General features: G+C 33.2%; 1 protein-coding gene and 1 long non-coding RNA gene across 2 annotated transcripts; both read left to right on the forward strand.

Moving 5' to 3' along the window:
- Window positions 1-12,955: 12,955 nt before the first annotated feature.
- Window positions 12,956-14,718, forward strand: LOC136799961 (uncharacterized). Its single transcript, XM_067056581.1, has 2 exons — window positions 12,956-13,093; window positions 13,409-14,718. Exons 1-2 carry the CDS (start codon window positions 13,000-13,002, stop codon window positions 14,632-14,634), a joined length of 1,320 nt encoding a protein of 439 aa, XP_066912682.1. The 5' UTR covers window positions 12,956-12,999; the 3' UTR covers window positions 14,635-14,718.
- A 2,716-nt stretch (window positions 14,719-17,434) lies between these two features.
- Window positions 17,435-18,329, forward strand: LOC136799950 (uncharacterized). The gene is made up of 2 exons (XR_010845649.1): window positions 17,435-17,480; window positions 17,955-18,329. It is a non-coding gene; the product is annotated as an uncharacterized lncRNA (long non-coding RNA).
- Window positions 18,330-20,626: the final 2,297 nt, after the last annotated feature.

The following is a 20,626-nucleotide window of genomic DNA, read 5'->3' on the forward strand; positions in this document are numbered from 1 at the left end:
TAACAAAATTGCATGATCAACTTTGTCGAATGCCTTACTGAAGTCCAAATAAATTGTGTCGACATTAATACCTCTCTCAAGGTATGATAGTATTGTATCATAAAAACAAAAACATTTTTTGCATATATCTCATTAAGGTTAAGTGTTAATGATTTTTTTCTTTTTTCATCAGATACAGGTTGGTAATGGTACACTTTCTGCAAAATTTCATGTTTTAACTGTCTATCATTAGTCTGCAATCATAAATTTTGTGTCAATTTTTCCTCGTTTTGGCAAATTTTAGCAAAAAAGTGCTTCAGTTTTATGGTAGCACTTTCTTTCCAGGAAGGTATTTGACCTGGAATTTTGATTTTCCATATTAGGCAATTTATTCATGTGTTTTTCTACAAAAAAAGTGTTTTGAAACCTTTTTTCCATCTTGCTCTAGCAGTGATTTTCTGTTTACGTCCATTTTGACACCGAAATGTGTCCCGTCTGAAATCATTGCACATTGCCCCTATTTTAAGAGTGTTTATTGAAGGTTTTTTAAGTTTGAGAGTAAGCTCAATCTGTATGTGTTTGAAAACCTGTCAAAAAGTATGATTTTACCATTAGGTTAACATTCTATAGGTCCCAGTGCATTGGTGATTGGAAGTGACACCAAAAAATGTCCCGTCCGAAATCACAATAAGATTGACAATATTTCTGAAATTCTGCAGGGTAGAAAGATTTGAATGGCTGAATATTGTAATCTAGGATAGAGCATATTTTAATTGAGTAAATCTAAGATTCAAAGCTCTTCAGATTTAATTCCAGGGGTACTAGAAAAAATGTCCCGTCCGAAATCATTTGTCCTGTCCGAAATCATAACTTTTCAAATATGTTTCAATTTGTAATAAAATGAATGTTTAACATTCAGGAAGTTATTATCAAGACCTAGTGGTAAGAAAAATGTTCAAACAGGCCAATTGAAGTAAGTTTTTATACCTTTATTTTAACCTTGAAAATAGGAATTGATTTCGGACGGGACAATTTTCCTGTAAAAATAGGTATTGTATTAAAACCACTACTGGAACAAAAAGAGTGGAAGACTCTCAAGTATTTTCTATTTGGAATAGTAGTATATTTACTTGTATACTTACTTATAATATGTAGAAAGAAAAAGTTTAGCAAAACTTGAAATAAAACAGATTTTTATGAAAATGATTTGGGACGGGACAGGAAAAATTTAGTGCAAATCACCCTGAAAAAAGATGAAAAAGGTGATACAGATTTTTAAGATTTATTCTAATTTGAGGAAGGCCTTTATACAAACAATTTCAGGCTGTTCTACAACTTCCTTACTTCCTCAATACATTTTTCTGATGTATTCTAGCCTTTAGTTTTGCAAATTTTGTCGGTCCGAAATCATTTTCGATATCTACATGCCAATCAAAAGAATGCAACAAAAAAAGGATTTCACTAAGTTTAGTGATACTTAAATATCACCTGTTACAACCCTTATAATATGTGATACTCTCTACAGTTTTGATTTTTTTTACCACCAATTTACCATTTTCATACGCTCTAACAGCTCCATGAGCCCCTATATCTTTATTATTAGGCCTTAAAAGGTGGTGTCACAGGTACATTTCCATGAAATATAGGCTATAGACTGTCATAGAAAAGTAGAGTTATGTTTAAAAAATGAACTTTATTTTTCATGATTTCGGACGGCACACGGTACAGATTTAGCGCAAATCGCCCTCTCGTTTACCCAAACGCTTCAATTTCGCGTAGGCTTAGGGGTCAAGACTAGAACCCCCAATACGAGACATTTGCCTGACCGAAAAAAAATCATCATCATCATCAATTTTGTTAATTGTCAGAATCGTTTTTCACTGGAAATACGCAACTTTCTGAAGTTTCGTTGTTTTTCGGTTGTGCTTCATTTTAAAAATAACGAAGATGAAAAGTTACCATCAATCCCGCGAGTAAAAGAAAGTATTCCGACTAGTCTACGAAAAGTATATGCAAAATATATGCATAAAACTGACAAAATCCTTTCTTTTTATGCTTAGGTGCATCACCATCGATCCTGACTTGACAATGGAGAACCAAATTTGACAATGCATAATTATTACGAGCAGCCGAGAAAGTTTGTGTGACGCAAAAATTGCGCGATAAACAGGGGGGGTCAGTACTAAAATGTAAGACATATATTCAATTCAATTCAATTCAAAGTAATTTATTCGCCTGCATATCATTAAAAATTTACATATTTTAAGTTTGTATAAATTAGGGGAGGAATGCAGCCCAGGAGTCCATCCAATAGACGTACCGTCTAATCAAATGGAATGAACACCTGGTCGCGTGAGCTGGTCATGTCGAATATCATTATGGGAGGTATCTTAAGGGTTATTAAAACTATTTAAACTTTAACAATCAGAATAAAAACAATGTTTACATACCTAACCATAAATAAACAATAAAAAAAGGAAAAAATAATAACAATGCATACAAAAAAATATGACATCAACTATTGAAAAACCTGAAAAATATTAATTGTCATTGTATGTGAATTTCAAGGTTTTGTAGAGATGAACTTTCATTTTCAAGGTATGCGAGAAGATTAGACGCGAAGGAAGTCTCTAACCTTCTTTTTGATCGTATATTCAGATAATGGTCTAAGATCAGTCTTTGTATGTAATAATAGTTGGTTCCAAATTAAAAGTGATTGATATTTTATGGATCTCAATCCAAAGTTGAGTGTTTTTGCCTTGGGGCGCTCTAAAAGTTTCAGGTAACTATTTCTTGTGTGATAAATGTGTGTCAGGGTTTTGTAGTTTAACACGTTTGTAACGGCTTCAGGAGAAAGATTAGATAGAGTTTGATGTACAAGTTGAATATTGAATTTGATAACAGTATTTGGTAAAGTTGGAATTTTAAGGTTTTGAAAAAGAAGGGAAGTCTCAGCATTAAAATCTGAAAAAGTTAGAATACGCAAACATCTTTTTTGTAATTTTCCTATTCGAGAGTTTTGAGTAAGGCCTTGTCCCCAGATAATTGTTGCGTAAGACATATGAGAGTGGAACATAGCATAGTATAAAGTTTTGAGAACTAGTTGTGGAACAAAGTGGCGTAGTTTGGACAAAATACCATTAGATCTTCTAAGCTTTGTGGATAAATGATCAAAGTGAAAATTCCAGGCTAGAAATTCATCTAGAATGAGACCAAGATATTTGACATGCTTTGTGAATTTTAAGGCGTGTCCTTCAAGGTAAAGATTCATAGAGTAAGGTACAGATTTATGTTTGCTTCTGAACAAAATGACCTCTGTTTTCGCAGTGTTAAGAGAAATTTTATTCGCACGAAGCCAAGAAGAAAGTTTAACTAGATCAGAGTTCACTTTGGTTTCGAGTGAATTCAAATTTGAGTCAGACGAAAGAAGGCAGGTATCATCAGCAAAGAGGTTGGTTTCGCTATTCAATATAGCTTGAGGAAGGTCATTTATGTAAATTAGAAAGAGTAGTGGTCCTAATACAGAGCCCTGAGGAACTCCATGTTTAACAGTTCGTTTTGAAGAATCGTGTCCAGAAATTGACACATATTGTTTCCTATTAGTTAAGTAAGATCGAAACCAGAGATTTGCAATGCCTCGTATTCCATAATGCTGTAGTTTAGATAAGAGAATTTCATGGTCAACAGTATCGAAAGCTTTTTGGAGATCGATGAAAACCCCGCAAGAATACAGACCCCTATCTATGTTTGATCGAATTTTTTCTGTTAGATTTATCAAAGCGTGTGTGGTAGAGTATTTGTTGTGGAATCCAAATTGATTTTTAAAGATACTTTTATTTTCATCAAGGAATTTTACAACTCTGAATTTAATTAGCTTTTCAAATATTTTATCAATATTAGAAAGAAGGGAAATAGGTCTGAAATTATTAGGATCGTATGGTGAGCCTTTATGTTTATAAACAGGTATTACTTTTGCTACTTTTAGAGCAGTTAGGAATTTACCTGACTGTATGGAAGTATTAAATATATTAGCAAGAAGTTGAGCTACCTCAGCGAGAACAGATTTTAAAATTTTTGTTGGTATACTACATGGACCGTCAGATTTTGGTTTTAGAGCATTTATGATTTTAATAATTTCGTTAGCTTGTATTGGTTCAAAAAACAGAGAATTCATTGGTGAGTTGCGGAGAGTTTCATTAAAGTTACATTCCTTGTCATTCACGTTTATAGTGTATCGTATTTTATCAGCTACGGTAGCAAAATATTTGTTTAGTTCTTCAGTTGTTACTTTGGGTCTGATGTTACTTGCCCATTTATGTTTAGAGAGATTATTGTACTTTTATGTTTTTTTTTACTTTCAATTAGTTCGTATACACCACTCCAAATTCTCTTACTGTTTTTTAAGTTATCTTGAAAATAATTCTTATAGTGGTTATTTTTACTTCTTCTGCAGAGTTTTACGATCTGATTCCGGTAGAATTTGTATTTTGTATGTAGTTCATGTTTAATGGTGTTATCTTTTTCCCGCGAGTAGGCCTTTAAGAGATGGTCTCTTTTAATGATGGAAGTTTTGATTCCTTTTGTTATCCATGGTTTAGCTCCTCTTTTAATTTGTCGATTAGAGAGTTTTGTAGGGGTGCATGTATATCTATTAAAGTATTCATCCGATCAAAAAAGCTTTCAAATAAAAGATCTGGGTTATACGAGTCAGGATGCAAGATGTCATTCCAATCAATTTTATAAAAGTCTTCTTTGAATTTCTTGCTATCAAAGCTTTTCCATCTTCGATAGTATTTTGTTTCTTTGGAGAAATTTGTAGAGAAGTTTTCAAAAATAAGAAATTGAGGCAAATGATCAGATATACCAACTAAAAGATTTCCGGTCAGAGGTTTATGTTTCGCAGGAGTGAAGAAAATATTATCTATGAGTGTCCTTGACCTATCAGTGATTCTGGTAGGTAGAGAAATACTAGGTAAGAGAAAAAAAGATTCAAGAGAATCTACGAAATTATTTACATGTGGAGAGGTACCACATTCTAGCAAGTTAATATTAAAATCACCCATAAGCACAAGGCGCTTATTTTCCTTGTTAGCTTTTTGTAAGAAGGGAATGAAAAAGTCGTTTGTAAAAGTTTCTATTTTCATGGTTGGATGTTTATAGATACATCCAACAATGATATTTTCTTTGTTTTTTCAAATTGGAGCTCACAGAAAGTAGATTCAAGTTCCTTTTCACAATAAAGAGAGCGAGAGAGATCATTTCTAGACTTGGATTTTAGATCATTGGAGATAAAGAGAGCGGTACCACCAGCACTAGATTTTGTGTTAGTAAAAAGTGACTTATAACCATCAATATCAAGTTTATGTGGAATAGAAGAATCGGTAAGTCTAGGTTCCGAGATTCCTAAGACTTTGAAATTGTGATTTAAAGAGTTTAAGAGATTGTTGTACATATCAAAATGTTTTGATAAAGAACTGATGTTAAGATGAAGAAATGAGAGGTTAGAAGATGTGTTAGAAAAAGCAGAGTTGAAGTCGCTACAATCGAAATACCTACAATCAACAGTGTTCAAATTATATTCTGTGTTCGTTTCTCGAATTTCTTCGATCGTGGTTAAATCAGAGAATGAGGGGTGGAAGTAGTTGTACCTGAAACTTTTTTCATCAAGCTCATAGCAAATACTAAAAGGGAAAAGATCGCAGTTGCAGTTAACGCATAATCCGACTTGTGGATAGTTTATTGAGAAAGGGATATTGCATTCATGGTGAAACCATTTCTGACAGTAGTCACAAAAAAAGGAAGGAGCTCCTTCCGCTAATTCCTCACATACCGCACAAATTAGGTCCATCTATGGCAAATAGAATAAGTTTTAAAATTCTCAAAATATCAAGTAAATAAAAGTTTTAAGTTCGAATGAGTACTAAAAGGATTTTCGCTAATTTTTGACATACCCCCACCTATTTTTCGAAAATGTTATTTTAGTATACATGTACTAAAATTATTTTGAGCAATTTAACATAGATACCACCCATTTTTTGGCCTTTTACGGGTTTAAATTTACCAAAATGGGGTCATTGTTACAAACCTAGTCGAATTTAGCGCATCAATCTGCAAAATAATATAATTTTATTACTAAACTGTGCTAAACTGTACATAAAAATATTTTTAAAAAGTATTTATTAAAAAATTGGAAAAATTCTGAAAGATTTCTGAAGATTTTTTCGAAAATTCCTGAAAAAAAAAATTTTTCCTGGAAAAAAAATTTTTTTCCAAAATTGTTAAAAAAATGCTCCATTTTGGCTGATTTTAGAACAAAATACTAAGATTTTTAAATTATTTCTTTAAGGGACCACCCTTTTTGGTATTTTAGTACACATGGTACTAAAATTATTTTTGAGCTTTTTTGCAGTACCACCACGTCACTAAATGTCATGATGTCTGAGATTTTAGTACCGACCCCCCCCCCTGCGATAAACGAAGCCCTAGAAAAACGCCCACTGAAAATTGAAACTAGGAATTTATTGAATATTTTCACTAGATAATATATTTCCTTGACAAGTTAAAAATTGTACATAACTCCGAGTTTCATGCTCTCCTAGCAATCGTCAGATGTCTAGGAGAGCATGAAACTTGGAGTTAGTTATGTACAATTTTTAACTTGTCAAGGAAATATATTATCTAATGGAAGCTCTATCTTTGATTTTCTCTGGTATTGAGCACTTTACGCATTAAATTGTTCACCAAACAATTAATTGAATATTTCACTAATGAAGTATCAAACTTTTTGTTTTTTGTAATTATTATAAATTCATAATTTTTAAATAACAATCAAATAAAGGTGAAATCATATTCAAAGAGTGCTCGATAAAACCAACCAGGAGTAGAGCTTCTTTAATCAAAAATACATTTCAAAACCAAAAAATTTAAATTATCCATAACTCGGAGTTTCATGCTCTAAGCAATCATCAGATGTAACTAAAAAATTAAAAAGCTGTGTGAAAACATATGTTACAAAGTTGGTAAAATGCTGATTAAAAAGTCGTAAAAAAGTGAAAAAATCGTAAAACTAAGAATTGTCACGAAGGACATCAAATGTGTCCGGAGGGACGTCTTTAAAGTTTTTTAAAAAGAATTTGCTCATATGACGGCACGTGGAGATTAGTTCGGTTCTTTTGTTTATAAGTTTGTCTTTGTATTGTATTTTATGATGTCATCAAAAATTTTGGTAGAAAGTGTCAATTTAGTGATAAAAATGACAAAAGAAAATGTCACTCCTTTTCTTGCTCTAAAAGCATCTCTACAGATTTTCCAAGGCTAAAGACTGTAAATTTGTATCCTTTTGTACAATGTGCATCACTTTCAGTATAATAAATCTTTTTGGAGGAATTTGACTTGCGATTATTATAATTTCAATATTTTTTAAATATTTTTGCAAGAAAGTGTCATTTTTTGTCAGCATTCTGACATGTAAAAAGAAAAGATATTAACAAGATGTTACTAGCCATTACCTTACAATTCTCCTGGTTTTAAGCTATTATATGATGTTGGTTACTGGATTGGATTGTTTGGTTTGGTTATTGAATTTATTCTGGTCTTACTTATTCTGGTCTGTAAATTTTTGAAGTAGGAAAGGAGAAAAGCAAGATGGCGGCTGATTTAATTAAAAAGCAGTAGATTTTCACTTTGTGTCGGAAAACGGCAATTGTGACAAAAGTTTTGTGACAATATTAAATCTAAGTTTATTAAATCATCAATGAAAGATTGTAGCACCTTATTATAATGAAATTTTAAGTGTCAATTAACAAAATTAAGGACAAAAAGTGGTACCCCAACAAGTATCCCAATTGGTGCACCAATTGGGGTACCATGCTTTTTAAAATAACCCAATATCTTTTGGCATTGGCAATCAAATATAATATATTATATATACATTATATTTCTTTTATCAAAAATCAAAAATTCATTCATTCATTTTCATTCCAGAAAAATAAAAATAAAAGACGCCCCCGTCTTTTACTCTTGTCTAATTTCAGATCTCTGGACATGCAAAAAACGCCTGTCCGCCCAATATCCACCCAATCATCTTAAATTCACTTTCAATCGTCCTTTGACTTTCAAAAAATAGTATTTAAAAACTATGAATTTATAATAATTACAAAAAACAAAAAGTTTGATACTTTATTAGTGAAATATTCAATAAATTCCTATTTTAAATTTTCAGTGGGCGTTTTTCTAGCACTTTGTTTATCGCGCAATTTTGCGTCACACAAATTTTCTCGGCCGCTTGTAATAATTATGCATTGCCAAATTTGGTTCTCCATTGTCAAGTCAAGATCAATGGTGATGTCACCTAAGCATAAAAAAGAAAGGATTTCGTTAGTTTTCTGTATATATTAGTTTGCGAGATATTCTATTCGCCATGTTTTAAGCGCACGTGGAAGAAAAAGCCATAGACTTTTAGTAGACTAGTCCGAATACTTTCTTTTACTCGCAGGATTGATGTTAACTTTTCATCTTCGTTATTTTTAAAATGAAGCACAACCGAAGAAAAAAACGAAACTTCAGAAAGTTGCGTATTTCCAGTGTGTAGACGATTCTGACAATTAACGAAATTGATGATTTTTTTCAGTCAGGCAAAGGTCTCGTATTGGGGGTTCTAGTCTTGACCCCTAAACCTACGCGAGATTGAAGCGTTTGGGTAAATGAGACGAAACTCGAAAAAAGCTGGTGTTTTGAAGCGCTTCTGTGCAATCGAAATATCGCTCTTTGTGACGCACTGTTTGTCAGATAGTCCCAAGTTAGAGCAGTTGACAGTAATAAGGGGGTCATTGAACCAGACTATCCCACTCAATACAATCAATAAATTTTCCAGTCGATTACAAAGCAATAACCAATCAATGGATCTGATATCGATTGATTCTGATACCGTAAGTTGGTGTAATGTAGACATCACTGTTCTAAATGACCCAATGGCAATGACCCTGCTGACCCACCGGACTTTATGAGCACCAAACACTCAAAGTTCGGTGTTATGTTGGATGAGGACTTTTTAACACCGGACAATCTCAACATCGGACTTGAGTCCGGTGTGTCCAGGTGTGCATCATTTTTTAATTTAAGGAAACTTTTTGTCCAGTGTCCAGCATCCAGAAGTTCAAAAAATGAACAAAAAAAAAAAAAAAAAGAACACCGGAGCTAACACCCCAGACAAAAGGTTTCCGGTGTGTCAGTTGCGTTGGCAGGGTCGTATTCTGACAATGATCTTTAGAGAAGAGCTGGGATTTATTATTGCTATTGTTATTGGTAGGAAACCCTGATAAGATTGAAGCTTTATTTCTTTGTGTGGTGGTCAAAGGGGAAAATCAGAGATTCCAACTTTATTATTTTTCCTATCTCTGAGAATTTTCTGAGTCTTCAAGAATATTTTCAAAATTCTTTTGAAAAATTTATATTTAAGGCCATCTTCAAAAATTACTTATTAGCAAGCCAAGACAAAATAATCTTGTAAAAAATGACATTTTTTAAAGGTTTCTTACCAAGTGGTAAGAGCCAAGTGTGCCAAAAAGAAGTAATACAGATATTGTGAACCGCTACAAAGATTTTAATTGCTGATTCTTTTTTTATTCTGTAGGAGGAAAGCTTAAATTTTGGCAGTGAAAACTTTAAAATCAGATCAGTCAATCAAAGGTTATGTTAAAAAACTGAAATTTTGACCTACCCAAAATTAAAAAAAATCATCAAAAACAGTGAGCAAAACGTTCTCTCTGTTAATTAACAGTCTAATAGCCCTAAAATGATTAAATTTTTCAATTGGAAACATACTCTAGGAGCTGAGTTGTGTCCCGCATGCACATTGGCGTATAGTCATTTTTTCTTTTGATCATGAAAGTATAGTCCTTGAAGAGTCAGAAAACGTGTGTGGCGTTATTTGGATCAGGCTCAAATTTCCATAATGGCGGATTTTAGATTTTCAACCCTTTTTAGCCCTCTTGCTTGAAAAAAAGTTTTTTTTTGACTTCAAACATAGACATATTATATACCAATCAATCACAAATTTTATGCTGATTAAGAAAAAGGTCAGAACCATGGTCTGAAAATTTCGCTATCTAAAGATATGAAGCACTTTCGATTTCGATTTTTTGAAATGATTACTTTTGGTTCCAAATTTGCGTGGCTGTAACATTTGATTGGCTTCTTGATTTACTTGAAATTTCAAGGGTCTTGTCTACCTTCCAAATAATAAAATTCAGGAAAAATTTTTTTTCTACGTGAATTTAGAAATCCATAATGGCGGATTCAAAATTTTCTTTCGTCACATGGGGTCCTAGGCTCTGCTAGCCTAAGAAAAATATTTTTCGATCTTAAAACCATGTATATTATATACCAATCGATCAGAAAATATCGCTATCAAGAGATACGAAGTACTTTCGTTTTCTAAGCTTTGAAAACGAAAGTACTTCATAGCTCAAGATAGAAAAATTTTCAGACCATAATATTGACCTTTTTCTTAATCAGCATAGAATTTCTGATCGATTGGTATATAATATACATGGTTTTAAGATCAAAAATATTTTTCTTAGCCTAGCAGAGCCTAGGACCCCATGTGACGAAAGAAAATTTTGAATCCGCCATTATGGATTTCTAAATTCATGTAGAAAAAAGTTTTTTCCTGAATTTTATTATTTGGAAGGCAGACAAGACCCTCGGAAAATTTCAAGTAAATCAAGTAAGCCAATCAAATGTTACAGCCACGCAAATTTGGAACCAAAAGTAATCATTTCAAAAAAATCAAAATCGAAAGTGCTTCATATCTTTAGATAGCGAAATTTTCAGACCATGGTTCTGACCTTTTTCTTAATCAGCATAAAATTTGTGATCGATTGGTATATAATATGTCTATGTTTGAAGTCAAAAGAAAATTTATTTTCAAGCAAGAGGGCTAAAAAGGGTTGAAAATCTAAAATCCGCCATTATGGAAATTTGAGCCTGATCCAAATAACGCCACACACGTTTTCTGACTCTTCAAGGACTATACTTTCATGATCAAAAGAAAAAATGACTATACGCCGATGTGCATACGGGACCTAACTCAGCTCCTAGAGTAACAGTGAAATGGCTGATTTCAGGTCCCTCGAAGCTCAGAAAGGTGAAAATTTCCACTTAAAATTCCAGTTTGATAGCTAAAAACATAAACATATCACCCAAAAGTTAATAGAGCCTCTCAAAATGCCATGATTTCATACTTTGTAGCCATAAGTTTTTTTTTCCGCCTTAGTTGGTTAGTCAATGGTTTTTTGTTTGAAATATATCATTATCAAGCATGGATAACAATTCCAAAATGGCTGCTCCAGACCCATCTTATACCCAAATAATTTTGATTTCCCTAAAGTATTTCCAGAATACAACAGTATTATATACTCTTTTATTGCCATTTAAGAGTTTCTGCACAAAATACTTCATTTTAGCAGGAATTTCAAAACCGGGATTCTGTTTCCATAATGGTGGATAAAGACACATCCTAGACGCTAATGATTTTGATTTCCCTGTAGTATTTCTAGAATACTATCATTACAAAAAGAACTTGGGTCAAGATTTATACTCATTTTGTAGAGCAGAGGTCTTTAAATGACATCATTTTTGGCTAAAGATTATGTTTTCTAGCTAAAAAGTGATTTTTACGACACAATTACAAATTTTTGAGAAACGTTGAAAAGTGAAAATTCATTTTGATAGAAAACCTCATTGAAGACTTCCATCTCTTAAAATTTCAAACATGTGAGTTTATCAGTTTAAATGTTATTGCCTTACAAAATTGGCTTTAAAAGCGTTTTGCTACCCAGATCTAGCTTAAAACGGCTTATTTGGTTAACTATTGAATTATCACAACACATTATGTACATCTTAGTGATTTTAAACATGAAGGATAAAATGAAATAAAAACTTTAGTAGGGTAGATTTTCTTGAGACGCTGGTTAAAATATTAAATTACCCATGTTTAAGGTTTCTATGATGATTCGTTTAGGGCCCAGACTGGTACATTTTTTAACCAAATGGGATTCCTTTTGTTGTTCCTTTATGAAATTTAGTACAACAAATAAAAAAATAAGATTTACATTCATTTTGACATATCACGGACTTGAGAAGACCTATAAATGCCATTTTTTCTAGTTTTACCTTTATTACCTGCAAATCAGTACACCCAGGGGGTGCAGCCGACTCTTGACTTCTGACCTTATAAAAAAGTTGTGCAGAATGCCTTTTTTTTTCTTTTTATAAGCAACAACATTTATCAGCATCTAAGACCAGGATTCAGTAAAAAATAACCATATCATAAGCATATATCATTTAGCCTTCATATCATTGGCTACGAGTTGTGAAATTTCAAGATATTTCAAGATCTTTTATCAAGTATTTAGAGTTTGAAAAGTGATCAATCTTTTTGGGAATAACAATCTTTTTAGTTAGAAATTGACGTTTCAGGGCTATGTTCATCTGATGTCATCCTTATTCATTTAAAAAGACAACAATTTAAAGGCGTTGATTAATAAAATTAGACCCACAAATGTTGCTTTTTTTGGCTTGTAAAAATTTACTAACTTTTCAAAAAACTATCAAAGACATTTTACAAAGAAAGTTTTTGATTTCGACATTTTTGCTAAATTCTTTATTACAGATATTTGTTTTTTGTGTCCACATGCTTTGAGTAAACAGAGCAAAAGCCTTTTTTAAGAAATATAAGAATATAAGAAGTTTAAAGGTAAATATGGTCAGAATAAATCGGTCTTTTTCCACTTTTTATAAAATAGCACAACGGCCAAAGAATGTTTTTAAAATATTTCCTGTGTACTGTATCTGATTTGCACTTCTTGTTTTTAAACGGAATGTTATCTTATTCCAGTGACATTTTTTGCCATTTTTTCACTTTTAGTCAAGTTAAAAAAAAACAATAGAATTTAGGGTTACAGTATTTAAATGCTTCGTGTTATCTTCCAGGTAAAAAAAGAACAGAAACAAAAAAGAATGAACACTTTGAATATAATTGGTGTTGTGATCCTTGTGTCAGTGTCTATTGGAACTGTTTACTTTTATATTTTCAACTCACGTGATTTCTATGGTAAGGCTTTCTGATGCTTAATCGTTCGTTCGTTCGTTCGTTCGTTCGTTCGTTCGTTCGTTCGTTCGTTCGTTCGTTCGTTCGTTCGTTCGTTCGTTCGTTCGTTCGTTCGTTCGTTCGTTCGTTCGTTCGTTCGTTCGTTCGTTCGTTCGTTCGTTCGTTTTTACCCTCGTTTCTTCGTTCATTCGTTCGTTCGTTAAGTTATATCGCCAGACGTTTTCATCTTCTTGCTTACTAGCTATATGGAAAAACTATGTGTTACAAAGGTTACTAAATTCTTATATTTCACTTCTTTTTTTAATTCATCATTTTCAGACGTATCCTACTCTCCGGACTCGGGTGGTTCAGAAGACCACATCCTTGAAAAAGCTCGAAAGATGATCATTCAAAGTATCCGAGGGTCGAACATTACGTCACAACCAGTCATTGCCAACAAGAGAAATGATTTACTTTACAACAAACAGAACACCCCTTCTCTACAGAAAAAATCAATTAGAGATCGGCTAGGTATGATAGCTTATATACCACACTCTCTCCAACATGCGCACCAGTTTCTAGTCTTGTTACATGGGTCATGGAAATACATTGTTGACCACCAAAAGGAGTTATTCCCAAATAACAATAATCTTGATTCGTTAAATGACCTAGACCTTTTGGCTTTCTGTCATCCAAGTATTTGTAAAGAACTCGCCCATGTGTGCACTGTTATTTCAAACTTACAAGAAATTACAGCCACGACTGTGCAGCGCTGCTGGGCCGTCATTCAACCATTCGAAATTGACATTCCCTACGGGCCTCTCAACTCGTTCATCATGTTTAATCGCACGGATATTGGCGAGTTGAAAACTCGTTATAAGTACATACTGAGAACAGATAATGATGTCTTTGTAACGCCAGCCATGTTTAAACTGAAACCTAAAGTCTTTCTTCACGGCCACGGAGGATACAGCGACCCATTCAATATGGCGCGGTTAAAACAAGTGGCGGCGCGGTTACACATGACGCACCGGGGGCGCCACGCTATTGGTTCAACCTGGTGCGGAGAAACGGCACAGTTTCTAAAACTTGCCAAAAGGACTTTGGAAGTGACCCGATATGTCTGGTTGAACGAGTTTGATCCAAACGCCAAAGGACTGGAAACGATTCCTTTTGATAAAAACCGCGAGGGAGAGTGGATTCGATGGTGGAGACCTGTTTCTTTACTATACGGTGGAGAGATCACACTCAATCACATGATCACGGATATTTCGGAGAAGAATCAAGGGAAATTCGATTCTTCGTCCTGCGATACTGTCAGTGTGTGGACCACGCCACATATTCATTGCTGGCACAATGATTGTGAATTCCAGAAATTCAAATTCTCTAAATATCTAAACATTGCTATATACGGGCGTGCCAGTGAGACACTCCCTGGCACCATAGTGCATCGGATTGTTGAAAATATTTATTCACAAGACGTCAGTAAAATGAACTTGCAGCAGTACTCACAGTATATTGCTTGGAATTCCGTCTCCAAATACCTTCGTAAACGATTCGTTTAACTTTTTAAACAAATTTTAGATTTTAGTGGTTTTAATCCTTAGAAAAACACGAGCTTTTGAATTTTTTTTTAACGCATAATGTGTCAAAAGTAAATAAGGTCAAATGGTTGTTTTTTAAACTGTACTGATCAATGGCTTTTCAAACCCTTTCAATTTACCTTTTCCTTCAAAGTTTTGCCTACTGACAAATTCTTACAACAAGCTACACGTTTTTATAAGAACAAACTAAAGTAAGAACACGATGCGTCGATGGTCAAAATATTAAGAACAATTTCAGAACATTTTAAAACTTTAAAATACCCAATTTCTTATAAAATTGCACAAGCTGGTGTAAATTGAAAATAAGTAAAGGTAAAAAAAATGAGCCTAAAACTAAAAAATTTGAGAACCTTCAAAAGATCTCAAAGATTTCTCATGAGGATGTTCTTTTAAAAAACGTGTATCAGTTTGTTTCTATTGAAGACAAACTTTCAATTGCCAGAAGTCATATAATAATAATAATAATAATAATAATAATAATAATAATAATAATGATATATTTCTGGCATTCCAAATTTACATTGGCTCTTCACCTGAAATTCTGTATATAATATATGTGCAATGTCTAGAAAAAAATTGTAAAAACCTGGTAGTATACTGAAGAAAAATTGGGACCGTATGCGGACAAAGAGATAGGGACGAAGCGGTGGGCTAGTATGACGAATAAAATGATTAGGATTAATAAGTATAAGGGGTAAAATGTGAATAGTGATAGAGCTAGACTAAAACCTAAACAAATCCGAGTATCTGAGTATGCTAGCTGAGGCCATCGCAATGTGTGCTATTATAAAAAATTAACGATATATTAAAAAAAAAAAAATACTAACATAATGTTATAAGCTAGACTAGACTAAGGTTCAAGTACTATTGGTGGCTAGAGGTAAAGTAAGCGACAAAATAGATCTAAGAACTCGGTGAGATAGAATCACGACAGAGCGTAAGATAGAATGAGTAAAACTTGCATAGATTGCAACACCGAAGGCTGTGTAAAAGTGTACTGGACCTTGCAAAACACGACCAGTATTTAGACATAAATAAGTGAGCTATCAACTATCTAAATTAAATTAATTGAAAATAATTAAACATCAAAATGGAAAAAAAAAAAAAAAAAAACTTCATAGAACTAGAATATAATAAAGTCATATATATGCACTGAAGAAAATACAGACTAAGTAAACCTAAGAACAGATGGGCTAAATCTAAAAATCAGAATGGAGACTAGGGAGCCAAGGCTACGAGTAGGGATATTAGAAGAATTGAAATCAGAATTGATTTGAAACTAAAATGTCGCGTGAATCAAATCGAGAATTAGACTAAAACTAGGTATAAGAAATAATATAACATAGAAAGCACCAGCTAGGAAATAGCGAGTAGCAACGCAGGGACTACAGTTGGTAGAATATGGTAAGTCATCAAGTTTTACCAATATTTTTCCCTTATATAAGTCTAATTGGTGAGGTTAAGTAAATCGGTATCACGACGACGGACGAAAATATCAGTCTGGTGAGTTTCAACCAATCAAATTTCGTATTTTCACTAGCCTGTTACATTTTCGTCCGCCTCGTGATTATCCCAGTATACTTAACCTCACTATTACTTCATCATCGTGACGTTAACATTCAACAGATGTTTTTTATTACTCCTTTCAGAGGTTTTTATCAAAAAATTTTCCAGCATATATTCGCATTTATCAACCTTTTTAACATATGTATTCTAAGAGAGAAATTTTTAATATATTTTACAGATTTATATAGCTATAATTATAATTATTATCATTAATATATTTACGGAGAAAATTATTTCCTGAAAAGTTCAAAGACAATTATTCAACTTGAATATCAAACTGGAATAAAGGCTTGTAACTTGAGAGTTAGACAATGTTTATAGTACCATTAGCAAGGTATTGTACTTTTTTTAAAAAGCATTCGATTTATGCCCTTTCAAATCAAGTGTTCATGAGTTATGGCTTAAGGCTGGCACTCGGTATATTGTTTCATTTTGGTTTGGAGTATTACACAATGGAACTAAATTTTCGGAAGAAGTTCAACTTCGTGGATATAAAATGAAATGTTAAAATCAACCAAATTTTCTTCCTGACGAAATTTGTGCGGCTGACCTAACAAGATTTTTGAAATTTAGCACTCCTTCAAAAGAATAATTTAGAAGCGAAGAAGAAGAAGTTGATTCTAATAAAATTTTCCTTTAGAAACTTCTATCAAAACATTTACTGACCAAATTTTCATCAAGGGATAAATTTCATTATTGGCCCAGCTATGTTTTTGTTGACAAAATTGTACACGCCTTTAGCCTTGAATTTCTAAATCAAATTTCGAAAACCTAAATTTGTTAGCTTTCTAACCTTATATTTGCATTAGGTAAAATATTTCCTTTCAAAGATATAAAATTAGAATCGAATTAGTGAATTTAAAGCTTTGGAACTACCTTATGAGACTGTTTGTATTTCAGATATGAATTTGGCTACTCTCGGGTACTTAATAGCCGTCCCCCCCCGCTAATTAATTTTTCGAAAATTTTCCACCCAGGACATTCTTATTCCAACCCCCCCGCTTATTAATTTTTGGGAAAATTTTTTTAAAGTTCCCTTTTTTTGTCCTAATTCAGCTGTATTAGCCTCCTTTTCAAAAGTTTTCCACCCAGGACATTTTTATTCCAACCCCCCCGCTTACTAAGTTTTGAGATTTTTTCCAACCCCCCCCCCCCCCGCTTATTCCAACCCCCCCGGCTATTAGGTACCCGAGAGTATGCGAATCCTTATTATTTTGGCATTTTTGGCCGTCTGTGTACTTGTAAGTAATTTTTAAGCTACCTTTTCGGTAAAAAATATATTGTTTAATTCTGATGGATTTTACAATAAATTTCTTTAAATTAAAAAAATGGTAGCTACTTAAAAATAAAATCTCACTTGTAGATCTAAGCGTCAGAATTTAAGGGATAATCAGATGGTTTGAGATATTTTCCATGTGTTATCTTTCTCTTGTCCTGAGCAAAACCTCAAAATATTTTTGCTTAAATGACCTAAATATTTTCCAAAACCGAGATATTTTAAAATTACAAGTTTTTGACTTTTAGTAAGAAAACAATAGAATTTTAACGTAAGAACTAAACCGTTTGAGAACCCATTTTTAGAGATTTCAAATTGTGATATAATATGTCAACTTTGGAAAATAGGTTTTATTCCAACATAATTTTTCTGCCGAACAAACATCTCAAGCTATCTGATTACCCCTTTAAGCTAGGAAATTTCATTTCATTCTTCATAGGCAGACAACAAGAGCTATGAGCGTATAAATCGTTCATCAAAAAATCTTTACGTCAAAGAATATCTTTCGTGCAATGCGGGGAAATGGGATGAGTGGACTGAGAATCAGATTAAACGATGTCGATATTATCCAGATAAATTGGCTTTGAGATGTCAAGTGAAATATACAATACAGAAAGGATATGTGGTCAATCAAAACGTGGATTGTCCACGACATGACAGCGATGGGTTCCAATGCAGTTTGCCTTCTCACAATAAAGCATGGGTGAAATGTTGTTCAGTAAAATGTCTGATATGATTATGTAGAACTATAGTATTCATATAAAGCACTGGCCACTAAAAGTTGTTTTCTAAATACATGATTACCAAAAATAAACCATTCTATTCTATAGCCATATATATACAGGAGTCGTACAGGAGGATCAACAAATATTTCCAGGAAAAACCCAAGAAAAATTACAAGAGCTCTTTGATTTTTGATTTTTCAAGTGGGTAAAAGGTTACCATATTCGAAAGAGCATGAAAAACTGATAAAGAAAAAGGTCACAACCTATATCTGAAAATGAATATATCAGGAAATATTAAGGAAATAAGGCAAAATGACGTCAAACTCAAAGTAAAAATTTGCCAAAATTCAAAAAATTTTGTTTTTTGGAAAGAATACTTTAATGGGATAAATTTTCGCGGGGATTAATTTTCGCGGATTTCGCGGATTTGGGTGTCATCCGCGAAAATAAGTCCCATTGGAAATTTGAAAAAGGCCCATCCGCGAAAATTAGTTTCCGCGAAAAATTTGAATTTTTTTTGCAAATTTAGCTCCGCACCATGGAAGTTCGAATTCAACTTTTGATAGTTGTAATACATATCTCCTCGCCCTATTCCAACACCCTCTTATACTTGAAAAAAAAATTCTTAATTTTCTGGAAAAATTTTTTCACGTTTGACCCTTTTCAAAAATTTATTTGTCCCCAATCCGCGAAATTAAATCCCCGCGAAACTCAGGAAATCCCTCATCGCGAAAATAATCCCGGCGAAATTTAATCCCCGCGAAAATTTATCCCATTAAAGTACCTCCAGTGAACATAAAATATTATTACGAAAAAGTCTGAAAATCCCTTTTAAGAAGTCTACACGTTTTTTTTTTTTAAGAAACACTTTTAAGAAACATGAGGCTCAGAATGTCTAAAAACTAAGAAACATCTAAGAAACATGCTGAGGCTGAGAATGAGAAAATAACATTTTTTAATTCGGTTTTTTTAAGAACCTTCCAATCCAGCCTTTCATAAGGCTGTATGTAAAAAAGTTTAGAAACATGTAAGAAACATAGGCTCAAAAGGCCGATTTCTTATTTCTTAGAAACATTGAGGCTGCTTGGTAAAACTAGTTTCTTAAAAAAAACGTGTATTAGTTTTGAATATTTTAAAGCATGTTATTTGTTAATGAGGATGAAAACAGGCTAAACATAGGCAAAAATGACTACTTTTTACCCGTTTTTCTCCAGGCGAGCCCCCGGAGAACATTTTTCGATTTTTTTTTCGATTGTTTTACTACTTCTTTTGAGTATATTTACCAAGTTTCAAGACATTTCCATGGCTAAGATAAAAAGATATGGACTGATGTTACTGACATAAAACGGCTTCTCAATAGTAATTCCTTACCCGAGCTCTTTTAGGACCCCCTAATTCAAAAGCCCCCTTAAAACGCTATTTACCTCTTCATTCCATAAACTGGATGGTGAGGAGCACGAAAATCGTATAGAAAATTATTACACCTCTAGGTTGGCGCTACCCAGCACTCAGGAGCTGGTCTAAAAACACATGGCTTGAAGCTGTAAGGAGATTCGCTGTCATTGAGAATAGGGAATAATACTACATAGTTCAAAAATAATTGGACAGTAGGGTTTCTTCTGATACTCATAACTTTTTCTGTGTCTATTTCCATGACTTCTTGTAAGCAAATTCTTTGTTCGTCTTGAAATTAGCAAATTTTTATTTTTCGATGACGTCATCGTTTTATCAGTTTCTCATGCTCTTTGGAATGGAACAAAAATTTTTCAGTTTTGACGACTTTTTATTTTGGGGTCCCCACCTGGTCCCGACCCCACCTCTCAAATTTTGATCTTCTACATTCAAGGAACAATATTCAATAGTAAAAAATCCCTTTGCACAAGCTGCTGCACACGGGAAGGCATAGTGGCCTCTACTATTAAGCATGGAATTATTATAGACACTGGATTAACAACTGATTGATTTTTAACGATTTCTCGTGTTTAAGCCTTATCTACAGTAATGACATTAATGTTTACCCTCTTTGCATTTTAATTGCATTCTCATCAAAATACACTTATTCAATTCCAAAACGAGACTTTAAGCTCTCCTCCGAGACTCAAACTCATCTACAATCATGGACAAAATATTTGAGACAAAAGGGATTTCCCAGCGAAATTTTAAACACCACAAATGATTTTTAAGCGCCATAAACTACAGTTGGAAAGTAGTTTCAACATGAGACTTAGGACTAGACCTTAGGATCTCAGGATTTAAGAGCTCAAATTTGCTCCAATAAGGTTTGGAATATAGCCTAGACGCCACCGAACCCCTCTAAAATCGAATTATTCAATGAAAGAAATTGGAAGTGCTATAATAGAAATTCTCGCCCGAACTTTAAATTCTG

Source organism: Clytia hemisphaerica, unplaced genomic scaffold (assembly GCF_902728285.1).
Source record: "Clytia hemisphaerica strain Z4C2 unplaced genomic scaffold, Clytia hemisphaerica genome assembly, whole genome shotgun sequence".
Taxonomy (NCBI): Eukaryota; Metazoa; Cnidaria; class Hydrozoa; order Leptothecata; family Clytiidae; genus Clytia; species Clytia hemisphaerica.

Bases quoted from the DNA above. Each gene is read 5' to 3' on its own strand.
- LOC136799961 (XM_067056581.1), top strand. From the start codon at position 13,000: ATGAACACTTTGAATATAATTGGTGTTGTGATCCTTGTGTCAGTGTCT. The intron at 13,094-13,408 runs GTAAGGCTTTCT...CATCATTTTCAG, and splicing joins CAACTCACGTGATTTCTATG to ACGTATCCTACTCTCCGGAC.